Genomic DNA, 13272 nt, shown 5'->3' with positions numbered 1-13272 from the left:
ATACTCTGGAGGTAGTATTAATTTTGAATTTTGAGGACAACGATTACCATAAAGGTCCTGATATTAATTATTACGATGCATTTAATAATTATTATGAACTCGATAATTATTTGAAATAGCTGAGTAATTAAGTTTAAGTACTACGTTGTTATTATTATTATTATTGTTACTATTATTTCTAAAGTTCGGAGTAGTTGTTGAGCTAAACTATCAATGAATAAAAATCCCGGTTAATCGATAGAGCACGCGGATAATTATTATTAAACAATATTAAAAGTTTAAAGTTATATACAAGCGCCGATAAAAAGTTTCAGCACGGAAAAAAGTAAACTGTAATAAATAACAGTCGATTTATAATAAGTAATGATCAACTGCTAAAAATTACCACTTTATAATATTTACCATTTAAACGTTACAATTTACTCTTTACATGAAAGAAAATACTATTTCAAACAGTAATATTCGCTATGTAAATGTCTAAAATGTTAAAGTATAATAATTAAGAATTCAGACTTTGATATTTATCATTTCGTACCTAAAAAATGATCTTATGATATGTAAAAATTATAAAATAAAGTTAGTAAATTTCTAATACAAGCAACGTCAATATTTATAAAGTAAAATGGTAAATTTTAAACGCAACGCTAAAAATCAAACTGTAATCATTGACTTGCTTGGACTGATAAAATGTATATTTTAAAAGTATAATTTTTACTGTTTCAAATGTTAAATTCTCCCAGAGTGAGACCCCCTTCTCTTTCATTTGAGTTCCCCTTCTCCTCATAATATGGACTATATATTGAAATAGCATTTTTTACTGTTTGAAACTGTAATTTTTTTCGATGAAAGTAGTGACAGCTACTAATCACTTATTTTGGATATTAAATTATAAATTGTGGCTTTTATACTTTCTACATTAAGTTCTGTAATATTTATATTTTTGCCATCCCGATATCCGCTTTACTGTTTGAAACTATAAAAATTAACCGGAATCCAAGAGAATATTACAGTTTACTTTTTTTCGTGAGGTTTTATATTAAAGCTCTTGTTCCGGCTGATTCCTGTTCGATTTGTCGTAAGTCATAAGCGATTAATCGCACGTGTGATAATATCGTGGGTGTAAATTATATGCAGGGAGGATCGAGAATAATAGCCGAGAGAGAGATGAAAAATGAGAGCATGAGCCAACGTCTCGGTCCTCATAAACGCGCATGACTTACGACGTCGATAGCCGCTCCGAATGTCTACAGTTTAATATATTTATATTCATATTCATATCTGTAAGTAAAGAGATACTATACCACGGAATAGAGTGCTATATGTTATGTGTTTCAAGATTTTTCACAAATCATGTTTACCCGCTAATAAATCGAGGGGCTTATAACCACCAGACCGGTCAGCCGATCAACGATTATTTAACATGCACAGTATTAGACACTTGTAAATTATTTGCTCGAAGTTTATGGTTATTGTCATACAGACGATAAAATTGAGAAAATTAAGGAAATTCTTGTTATATTATAGTTAAATACAGCTGAAACCTATAATCTAACTTATTATCCTAGCGTGCGTGTCGGGCGAGAGAATTGAGCAAAAGTTTGGATGACCCGGTGAAATGAGTGCTCTTCACTTAACGTCAGACTCGGTGGTAGTACAGTCAGCGCAGTACCCAAATCCTACAACTATTTAGCTCACAATTTAATTATGCACTATAAACTTTATTTATTTTATTTATAAAAACATTTCAATTAAATGAAGCCTGGAATAAAATAAAATAACTAATTTTTAAAAATTAAAATTTTAATTCTATTTAGATTAAAACTTATTTATTTATTTATTTATTTATTTATATTGTATACAAGATAATAAGATAACAAAATGATAAATAGAGTTTGAGGAGAATAAATAAAATAATCACGTCGTGAAAAGAAGTTTTAAACGAGCGTATTCGTTATCTTATTCTCGGGTCTCTGTCTCTCTCGATTTTTACTTTTTTTACTCTTTTTCCGACGTAACTTTTAAGTTTTTATTCTTTCTTAAACTTCTTATTCTATACTTCGTCTTCATCGTCACATCGGTTTGGTATCCCCGGGACAAAAGTCTCCGGACCCACTCGACAAACAATGAAAGCGGGTTCTATTCCCGACTACGATCTACCATCCACCATTCTCTATATATAGTATACTATAATCCAGATAGAGATATCTATACACGTATATTGATTATTAATTCATCTTTTATGTCTTTTTACACCTCCTGTGTCAATCAGATATCTCCAAGTCAAATTAATAAGGATTAAAACTTTTTTTTCTCTTTTAATTCTATTATTCTATATACTGGTAATTACACTAAAAATGAATACGGCAAGTCCATAAAAAAATTTTAATGCACGAGCAAATTGTTAATGAAAGTTTTAGGTAAAACATTAAAAAATTCGTAAGAGATTTTTTAAGATATTAAAATTTTTTGTCAAAAAGCTCCGTTTTAGTTTTATATTATTTTTTATCCCTCAAACAGAGTTTTAATTACAAGTCGAAATTATGAAAAATTCAAGATTTTTTTGAAAAATTTTCATCTAAAAAAATTAAAATTCTTTTTTTCAAAGAATAAAAAATGAATATTGTTAATTTTGGCATAAAAATGGCAAAGACAGGAGCTTTGATATTGTTGAGAGTGAGATTGGAAATAAGGTACAGGTGGAGCTTTGTCACGGGATGAAGGAGGCAAGTGTTAGAGTATAGAGAACCGTAAGAGGACATACAGAAAGTGGCGGGTCGCGGAAGAGGGTGAGAGACAGTAGGAGCTAGCTGTAGGACCAGTAGAGAAAGGAGATGAAAAAGGAGTAGAGGTTTAGCCTACTCGCCTACTCGCAGATAGACGAAGAACCCTGTCTGATGGTGTGTAGATGAAGAGGACGCTTGCGCAAGCCCGGGCGGGCGCGGGCAGTGCCACTGGAGCCCGGCGGTTCAGAGCTTCGCCCGGGACGTCGGGAGGACGAACAGAAACCCACCCGAAATTTTCATCATTTCACTATACACTGTACACTAATCGTTCTTTATAATTTACTGTTTACTTCTCTGGTTAAATATCAGTATTTATCGTAAGACCCGACGAATTAACGATCTCTATCTCCGTCGCCTCTTTTTTTATTGTTTTTCTAACTAAAATAATTAATTATTGCAACAAGAATCATCAGTAATTTAAAGGATTTTTAAATGCCCGATTACTCAAAACGAAAACATGAATTGTACTCGAAAGTGAGGATTATGTGAGTGGCCAGTGATATGAGAGTGATATGAGGTGAACAACAGCCGGTTAAATGTCGAAATTTATTATTTTTATTGGTACTCCAATAACAAATTTGAGGTGGGAAAATTTTTGGTAATTTATTTTATTGGTGGAGGTGGCGGCGGTGACGGTGGTTCATTAAATTACATCTCACTTTTAGTTCTATTAATTAATTCATCATTCATCATCATCATAAAAAGGAGCCAGAGAAGGAGGAAGAGTAGAAGAATTAAATAACAATAAAATTTTTAGGAGTGAATATTGTTAGTGTACTCGGTAATAAATGTGCCGAAGGTGGTGCGCGCACTGAGATGTTAGTCCAGCCATGGTCCTGGTCGTTACCATGAGGACAACTTCATACGTCAACTATTATGTGCTTTGTCTTGTCTGTTGGATATTACTCGGTATCACCGGTAAGATATATTTTTAACATTAATATTATCACTTTTATTTAATTAATTGTTTCAATTAATCTATTTATGGCTATTAAATGGGGAAAATAAAAAGTCGAGAGGCTATAATACCGTAGGTGGAAAGTCGAGAGTCGAGAAAGAGATGAATGTTATTGGTATTATACGTTATATGTATGGGGAAACGTGAATAGGGGAATCTGTGATTTTATTAGGGCAGAGAGTAAACACCAGAGAAAAGATGAGATGTACTTTTGATGATTTTAGACTTCTTACTTACTGCTGGGGTTTATTTAATTGCGGACGATCAAGTGAGATTTGTGTAAAGTGGAGACGCAGGTCAAGAGTTAAATGCAGAGGATCAATAAACTTTTGACCTCTTAAAACATATGTTTATCTTTGTTCTATTCTCTTTTTTATTTTCTGTTTGTTTTAATTTTAGACTCTGGTTATTTTTATTTTGATAAAAATGGAGAAACGGTTTGATAGTTTTTAAAAAGAATCAGAAATTTCGGAACAAGGCCTGGATTATTTTTGAAAATTATTGAACGCGTTGGTTGCTGCTCTGGTTAAATGTTTCCCGATAAAAAAATGTATTTTCGGTGATTTCATTGTTTGGAGTTGATGATAGTTACCAAATAGCTGGCATTGTCCAGGAGACAAAAGCGCATTGGGTGTCACGGAGATCGCATTTCTATTTGTCGAATAGAAATGCGGAAAAAGAAGATACTGAAAAGTTGAAACGGAGAAAAAAATATAAAAAGAGATCGCGAGCACGACAGATTTAGGTCACCACTGAACTCTGTTCTACTTTATTTTCTTTTTTCTTTTTTCTTTGCCATAATTTCTTCAATTTTCGCTCTCTGAAATAAACAAAAACAGTCTCTCGGGACTTTATACCATCACATAAAATGTGCTATAAAAGGTAAAGCAAAGGGTTTAAGGTTTTAATAAAAGGTAAAGCGATCGAAGCCCCTCTGGCGTTGACAACTCTTCTCTGGATGCACTTTGTCTCCAACAATAACCGGAAGTACTTCGGTATTGTGTATTGGATGTTGGATGTCTGATCCATCGGGATCGTGATTGAATGAAACACGATATCAACAGACAAATTTACGACAACTTGAACTAAACCGGAGATTATTGATAGCATAGCAAATGGCTTTGACCCAATACCACAGACACCGCACACTAAAATATATTTAATTCCATTAACCGCTAGCATCCAACATCCAACATCGAATATTAATGCCAGAGCTCTCTCTCTCTCCCTGGTATCGGTATCGGTTTACTATCTTTATAACTTTTTTTATTGTTTCGATTTACATTAACTCAGTCTTTTATATTTACTTTGGCTCTTTGTCCCCTTCACAGTTCCAAGTTCTTGGTTCTCGGGAGCTAGCAGTCTTTATGCCTCTAGAATGCCATCCAGACTGTACTTAAAACTAGTAGACGAGAAAAGCTGCTTCTATTACTGTCGCTATAACTATCACCAGTATTACTATAGACTTTCGAACAAGAGACTACTCGTATAGAATTCCACTCAAAATCCTCTTTTCCAATGTACTGTTTCTACAATCCTCGACCTTTTTTATTTTCATTTTATTCTTAACTCATTATTTTACTTCTGCATAAAACATCGTATATATTTTAAAAGGAATTTCATTATAAAACATATTATTATTTTAAAACCGCTTTAATTCTTAACTCTTTACGGCTATTTATTATTGCTCTTATTTTTTTACAACCCCTGCGTGTAATTTCCACGTGATTATTTCAGTTACACAACTTGATAACGAGAAAATAAGTGTCGGATACCGAGAGTAATGCGTGACTTATGGTTAACATTATTTATTACTCCAGATCCTTGTTTAACCACAAATTAATTTTTTTATCATTTGTTATATTTTCTATAAAACCGACAGAGTTTATAAGTTATAAATTCTTAAATTTAATTATCTTTATACGGAAATTAGATTTATGAAATCTCTCGGGAGGAAAAATTGAATAAAATATTAATTCGCCGAGGTGACGAAAGGGTTTTAAATAGAGTCCATAGATTAATAGATTAGAAACGAGCATCCGGTCCTAGTATTTATAGTCTGCATAATTTATTCACCGGTTGTGAGAGGAAAATGTAGGTCTGTAGGGGTTACCTTCCAAATTCAATGCTCTGGCTCTTATTTATGTTCGAGTTGAGCTTTCTTTGATAGAAAATTTAAAAATACAATCGAGAAAAGTAAACTCGAGAAAAGAGCTTTAAATATTCATTTTTAAAAGCTTGAATATTTATGCGGTGTTAAACTTTTTTTTTCCTTTCATTATTTTAAATCAAATGCTTTTATAGATGATTAACAAGAGCAGATGCTGCTTAATGAAAATCGATCCAAGACGTTCAGAGTATATATTCACTCACAAAGAGATATTATATGTATCATATATAATATATTATAAATTAGTTAACATTCTCTCTCTTAAAACTCCTTTGCCTTCTCTTGCACTCACTCGACTCTATTTGAAAGCGATCTTTCGATCGAAATTGTTAAATTAACGTGGGTAATGATGTAAATGGAAAATTAACTTCCCCGTAATTGCCAATCACTTTTTTTTAAGTTTGTAAATTGTTTAAAACTATTTGAATGTTAATATTTTTTATTTTTTCAGGAGTAAGCACGAGATCTCACTCATTAGTGAAAAGATACGCTGGCATATATCAGGGTCCTTATTTTGACGAACACAGTCTGAAAAATTATACTGCCCAATTGGGGACAAATGCTTTTCTTCCTTGCAAAGTCCGCCAGCTTGGCAACAAATCAGTACGTATATATTATGCTTTTGCATAATTACACTCCCTTCATTTATTGATTTTTATTTATTTATAACGCTGACGAAAGAATCATCCCGTCTATTTATAAAAAATAAAAAACAGGTTAGGCTTACTCGACATTTATTAAAACAAAAACCTTGATATTTACTTATTTATTTTATTTAGAGCTTAATTCAGAATAATTTCACGGTGAAAATGAAAATAATGTCTTCATTAAAGTGTAGAGCAAGTTTATTATCCTCTTTTTTTATCCCCGGTCTTTTATATAGTTGGTAAGTAAAGTCAAGACTTAATACATCGAGTCTTTTCACACCTCAAGTCGTAATGACGCGATTCTTTGAACAAAATCACGCGTGACACTGATTCATAATGCGAGAATCGTCTGAGTGGCGATTAACTTTTTTTTATTCATGAAACTCGCTCATTAATAAATGAGTAGATGAATAATTCTGTAGAGTAGTAGTTTAAAAGCTTGGTTATGATGAAAAAAAAAAAAAAAGAAAAAAAAATTGCCGTGACCAGGAATCGAACCTGGATTGTTACGGCCACAACGTAAAGTCCTAACCATTAGACGATCACGGCTATTGTGAACCATATATATATCACCCGTTAAATACGTATATTACTTTCACGCCGTGACACTTTTACATTTATTTATTAAATTTAATTATTTTATTTATATTTGTATACAATCCTTATTAAAAATTGATCGTTCAATAAATTGAAAAAATAATTGAAATTTTTTGACAATAGCCTTTGAAAAGAAAATTGAATTTAAATATTTGAGATATGAAAATTAAAAATAAACAGATTAAAATTCTTGTAAAATTATGATCCCCATTTAATTTTATATCAACGGAGGAATATAATCAGTTACTTAATCTATAAGAGACTCGTTTTTCTGATCGGTTAAAAAAATTCAATAATTTTCATTCGCCCTACTTAACATCTGCTGTGTTTTATATTATCAGTGCAAAAAAAAATCTGTTAATAAAAAACGGCTTGGCATAAATTATAAAACAAGAGTAATAAATAATAAATATAATTTAAGTATCATAAATAATGTGATATCTGTATATCTGAGCTATTAATTCGCGTTATTCGGACTTAGTTTTGACAAGTTACCGAAATGCTATGTGTCAGAGAGTTCTCGTATACTACTTTACTCGAGTTGGTCTCTACTCAGTCCTCGGTACTCGGTACAGGCGAATTTATTTTCTTGGCATACGATTCATGCTAAGTGTAGTGGAGTTAAGAGAAAGCCAACTATACTTTACTGTACTATAAACTCAACTGCACTCGACACCGTACATTCATATTACATATACCTATAGGAAAGATCTTTAACAAGTTGTACACCAACAGCGAGTAAATAACCAACTCTTTGGCCCTAGTACACCTATTTCATTTGAAATTTAGCTACCTTTACCTTAGTACAGTAGTACCTACAAACTAGTGCCTACAGTACTTTCTCCCAGTACAGTTCCTTCTCTTACTTCTCCGTACTCTTTACTCTTTACTCTCGTCTGAACTTAAGCCAACACACCAGCTACCAGACGAAAATTGAACAAGGTGCCTGCAATTGCAAATGTTATGGCAATTAGACAGAAACTTTTCGTGCTCTGCAACATCTTTTACATGAATACTAACACACATTACACATATGTACATATTAGGAGCGCTAACATTCCGAGTAGAATAAAGATCGCGTGAGAGTTGTCAGGTGGACTTAGTTATACTTTGCATAATTTATTTTTTATTTTACTTTCGCAAACATTAGTGTGACAACACCTATTCCTCTTAATATAATTACGAGAATAATTTTAAGTAACAGTTTAAAAATTATTATTATTTCATTAATGTACACCACTCACGAATTAATAGAAAAAAGTTTTGTAAAATAAATTTAGTTTTTAAAATGAGAGGTGTGAGTACGATAGAAGTTGGCGAAAAAAGGTCAGAATTATTAACGACACGCGAAAATTATGATAATTATTTTAAAGAAGGGAGTCTGGGCTAATGTATAGGTACCGTAATTCGATGTTATCTCGATCTGATATTATTATTGGTATTATTATTATAATTATGAATTTGTGAAATTTCTGGCCACAGATAGGTGCTGTAAACTCGGTGACACAAATGCCTTTCGAGCCATAAGCGACGACTCAATTACGTATATTACTTCCGCAAGTGATAAATACCGGTGGTAATTATCGCCGAGTTAGCAACACTCACCATTACATTCACTTTACAAGTTGATTAATTTTTTGAACTTTAAACTCCGGTGGTAGCTGTTATCATTGTTATTATTTGTTAAATCCGTTCATTTGTTTACCCGCAATATAATTATTAATGTAAAGCAGTTGACAATTTAAATGAATCGGTTCCTGCTGTTGTATTTATTTTATTTCCACTGGCTTTTAAATTCACCAGGCTGAATTTATTATTAATTAAATAATTTCAAACGAAGCCAGTATTTTTATTTTATTTTTTTTTATCAACTCTCATTCCAACGAAAATTATTAACAACTAAAATAAATTCGTTGGACTTTTTACTCCGACAAATATTCGATGAAATTAATACGATAAAACAAAAATTGAATGGATGTTTTTGAATAATAAATCCGTTTATTTATCTGTTTGATCGTGTATTAAATTTAAAAAATTAATAAATAAAATAAAATTATTTTAGGTATCATGGATCAGACGCCGAGACGCGCACATATTATCAGTCGATAGAACAATGTTTATAGCCGACGAGCGGTTTCAAACGATATACGCCGACGGTTCAGACACGTGGACCTTGCAAATAAAATATGTCCAGCCCAGAGATGAGGGGGAGTACGAGTGCCAGATCTCAACGGAGCAAAAGATGAGCCACGTCATTTATCTCAGTGTTATCGGTAAATAAAAATACTTTTTTGTTCGCAGTCATTAATCATTAGTCATTAATCACTTGCATTGATTCTTATAACTTATATTTTAACAGAAACTTGACCTCGAATCGAATTCCTAGGGGTAATGTCATCTATAAATAAACCATCAGCCCCCGTATCAAAATTACCATAAATAAATATCACGATACTTTGATTCTATATCCGGAGACAGTGATTCATCAAACTTTGACGATTAATTTTTTTACATTGATTGATTTTGGTGATGACATTAATATTAATTAATGAACCGAATCATGAGTATTTGAAAAATCAATGTCATAACAATCACATTGAGAGATAAAAAAATTATTTAAATAAACCATTTATTTTGGTAATTTTTTTTATTAACAAAAATAATTTTTTTATCAATAATTCGATCATTAAATGTCAATATACAAAATAAAATAAATATACACATCCCTGTTTCTCCAATAAACATAATTTCATTCAATTAAATCATAAAAATTGGGTTAATTAAATTAAAATTTATAAAAATACGAAATAAAATCTATTGAGGTAGATTTCAGTGAACATTTTTATAGATTTTAAATATCTAATTTTTTAATTCAATTGGATAAAGTATTTATTATTATTTGTATCAATATTAATAATAATGGAAAATTGAAACTGAAATTTCAGTGCCAAAAATAGAAATCATGGGTGACCAGGAGCGACATGTGAAGACCGGAAGCACGGTGACCCTGCGCTGCGTGATAAAGCAATCAGTGGAGCCGCCATCGTATGTATTTTGGTACCACGGAGAGAACCGAGTGCTGGAGGACCCACGCGGGAAATGGTCAATAAACACGGCGGACAAAGAAAAAGAAAAAGACAAAGACAAAGACAAGGTAGTGGGATTCGAGAGTATCCTGACTATCCACGATGCCGGTCTTGAGGACTCGGGTAATTACACCTGCAGTCCCAGTCAATTAGACAAAGCAAGTATTCACTTGCACGTGTTGAACGGCGAGCACCCGGCGGCCATCCAGAGAGGAATAAGCGCCGCGCTAGGAGGCTCCAGAGCGCTCTGGTGGCTCGCCGGTTGCGTCAGTTTATCCTTTAATCAGGGCAGACGTACTCTCGTCCTTCTCGTTCTCGTTATCATCCTCCTTGTCACTTATCAGAGATCCATTCGTCTGGCCTACACCGTCACACGATAATCCTCTCCGTTAAATTATTATAATTACATCAATTATTGTAAATTTATAGATCCACCGCTCTCTCTCGCCCCCTGTTGATTATTTTTTTTTATTGTTTGTTGGCTAAGGACTTCTCGATCTCTGATTGTGATTTATATTTAGATTTTTATTATTATTGTTTATGATAAATATCAACCCGTCATGAGGACTACAGGAGACTCTTGTGTTCCAAGTGAGAGGAAGAAAAAATCCAGCAAAGGTAGAATAAGAAAGATAAAAAAAAAGTCTTCCTGATATGAGGTATTCGTGAGCGAGCGAACGACCCGAGTCAGCATCGATTTAACTATTAGGCGCGCCACGCTTCCGTTCTCCGGGGCATTTCAATTCGTCTACACTTCCTCGAGGAAACTCACCCTCTCTAGTCTCATTACCTACGATTCATCACTAGGTTACTTTTATATACATATTTCAAAGAACTTTAAGTGATAAAAAATAATATTATTTCAACGTCTGAGATTAATTATTCTGACAAGTGGAACGGGTTGAGTTTAAATCAAAAGTCGTTCGTCCAAATGCTCTGTTAAATTAAAAACAACTAAAGAAAATAAAAAAAAAAAAAAAAAAAAAAATAAAGAAAGAAATGGTTAAGAAAAATAAATTATAATAAATTTTTTATAATAAATATCGTTAAAGCCGGGGGCGTTTCAGAGTTTATTCGATCTTTTGCGTTATCGCGTAAAACTTTCACGTAAAATAAATGATAAACAAACAAGTAAAGAAGAAAAAAAAAGAATAATAATTATTATTATTATTGTCATGAAGATAAAGTATGAAAATTGTTTTTTCCCTCACAAGAATTGAAACTTGTTCGATAGTTATAATAGAAACGAAAAAAAAAAAAAAAATAAAAATAAAAAATATAAATGGAATCGTAAACAAGAATTAACGATGTATACACTCGACGTCCATCGTGCCTGCTCATCCTCTTGACAATGTGGAGTCGATAAATGTTTACTAAAAAATTTTTAAAAATCTAAAAAAATACCAAATAAATTCTCAACTTGATAAAAATAACGTTCAGGCACTCGAGAGCTAGCACTGGGAACGGATTGGTTCCGACAATAAAAACAGACCTCTCTTTAGTCTCTCGCGTGTCTGAAAATAGTTTAAATAAAAAAGTATAAATATATATATATATACATATATAAATATATGAATTGAGTAAATAAAAGTAACTCCATATCTTGAGATAATGAACAAAAACGTGGTCGCAAAAAACATTGAGTGTATACATTATATATAATATTCCGATGCGCGATATAATACGAAAACGATTAAAAAAAATGTTTCAAGCCAAACAATAAAGCTGCTTTTAAGTATTATTATTATAATTATTTATTAATAATAATTGAAAGTAGTTATTGATATGAATTAAATGAAACACTGACGATGAATTAATTATCGCCATTAAAACATGCGAGACCGTCCTGAGTTACATATTGTGTATTTACACGAGTTTCGTATTGCTAACAAAGTAAACGAACTAAAACAACACACAGCTATACATCTATGCATACAAATAGAAAATATAATAGTCCAAAAAAATGAAATAAAAAATGTACGCATGCGATATGATACAAATATAAACGCAATATCAAAGCATACAAATGTAAACTTGGATATATATTGATAGTAGCTTCCCCTTCAGGCAATACAAATAAAATACTGTGTGTTGGATTCTCTCATTACTCTACGCATTGATATATGTATTTATACACGTATATATATTGATAATATTAATAAAAATAAAAATAATACGTATATTATATTAATAATAATAATAATAATAATTATGATAATAATGAATATACACACTGTTTACGCGTATACAATTGATATATATGTTTATATTTACATATATATATGTTGTATACAAATTTATACGTGTATCATGCTAGAGTACATTGAGATAACGTATTAATGTGCAAAAAAACACGCGTAAGCATTTAAATATACAATAGTAAATAAATAAATATATTATTGTATATTTGAAATGTAAAACAAGCTAGTTTATTTATCCGTGTTTTTTAATTATTATTATTAAATGACCGGATATTTGTTAATGATATATTTAAAGCAAATATATATATGATAATGATAAATGATAATAAAGTAAGATGGATATAATATACGAATGGATATTGAACAAGTTTCAGCTCTATAAAGAAGGAGAAAATACTTAATTTATATGTAAACATATACTAATACGTTCTATTCGCTTAGGATTAGAATTATTTTGAGTCGGTGGATAATTAAATTTTTTAATTGACCCGAGGATTCGACAAGGAAATATACGAATGTAGAATAAAATAACGATTAATGTGATTGTCTGTAAATATATATAGTATATAAATAAATAATGTAATGTTAATTATATGCCGTACGTGTTAAATTGAACTAACGTTTTAAAATGTGTAATCAAGATTCAGTAAACGCGTATGTGTATTTATTTACATATACATGTTTTAAAGAACGGTATAATATTACTTTTGGGTAAACGGATTTTTAAACAAAATATAATGATTATTATTTATTATTATTCGATTGTTTAATGTTTTTCTGTTTATTAATGCTAAATTTTGTCTGGCCGCCTGTGCTAACTGATATCTTTT

General features: G+C 31.4%; 1 protein-coding gene and 1 non-coding gene across 3 annotated transcripts; one reads left to right on the top strand and one right to left on the bottom strand.

Moving 5' to 3' along the window:
• Positions 1-2951: 2951 nt before the first annotated feature.
• Positions 2952-11380, top strand: LOC123258598 (lachesin-like). Of its 2 annotated transcripts, XM_044718717.1 has the most exons (5): positions 2952-3366; positions 3449-3701; positions 6363-6514; positions 9218-9428; positions 10101-11380. In XM_044718717.1, exons 2-5 carry the CDS (start codon positions 3614-3616, stop codon positions 10619-10621), a joined length of 972 nt encoding a protein of 323 aa, XP_044574652.1. In that variant the 5' UTR covers positions 2952-3366; positions 3449-3613; the 3' UTR covers positions 10622-11380. The 2 variants fall into 2 exon arrangements, with proteins under 2 accessions (XP_044574652.1, XP_044574651.1); XM_044718716.1 differs by having other exon boundaries at positions 2952-3701.
• Trnah-gug lies at positions 7036-7107 on the bottom strand. The gene has a single exon. It is a non-coding gene; the product is annotated as a tRNA-His (tRNA).
• Positions 11381-13272: the final 1892 nt, after the last annotated feature.

The sequence above is a fragment of the Cotesia glomerata genome, linkage group LG2, assembly GCF_020080835.1.
Source record: "Cotesia glomerata isolate CgM1 linkage group LG2, MPM_Cglom_v2.3, whole genome shotgun sequence".
NCBI classification, from domain to species: Eukaryota; Metazoa; Arthropoda; class Insecta; order Hymenoptera; family Braconidae; genus Cotesia; species Cotesia glomerata.
The sequence above is the reverse complement of the archived record's forward strand: the minus strand, read 5'-3'. Positions and strand labels throughout refer to the sequence as shown.

Bases quoted from the DNA above. Each gene is read 5' to 3' on its own strand.
- LOC123258598 (XM_044718717.1), top strand. From the start codon at position 3,614: ATGGTCCTGGTCGTTACCATGAGGACAACTTCATACGTCAACTATTAT. The intron at 6,515-9,217 runs GTACGTATATAT...AAATTATTTTAG, and splicing joins GCCAGCTTGGCAACAAATCA to GTATCATGGATCAGACGCCG. The intron at 9,429-10,100 runs GTAAATAAAAAT...CTGAAATTTCAG, and splicing joins CATTTATCTCAGTGTTATCG to TGCCAAAAATAGAAATCATG.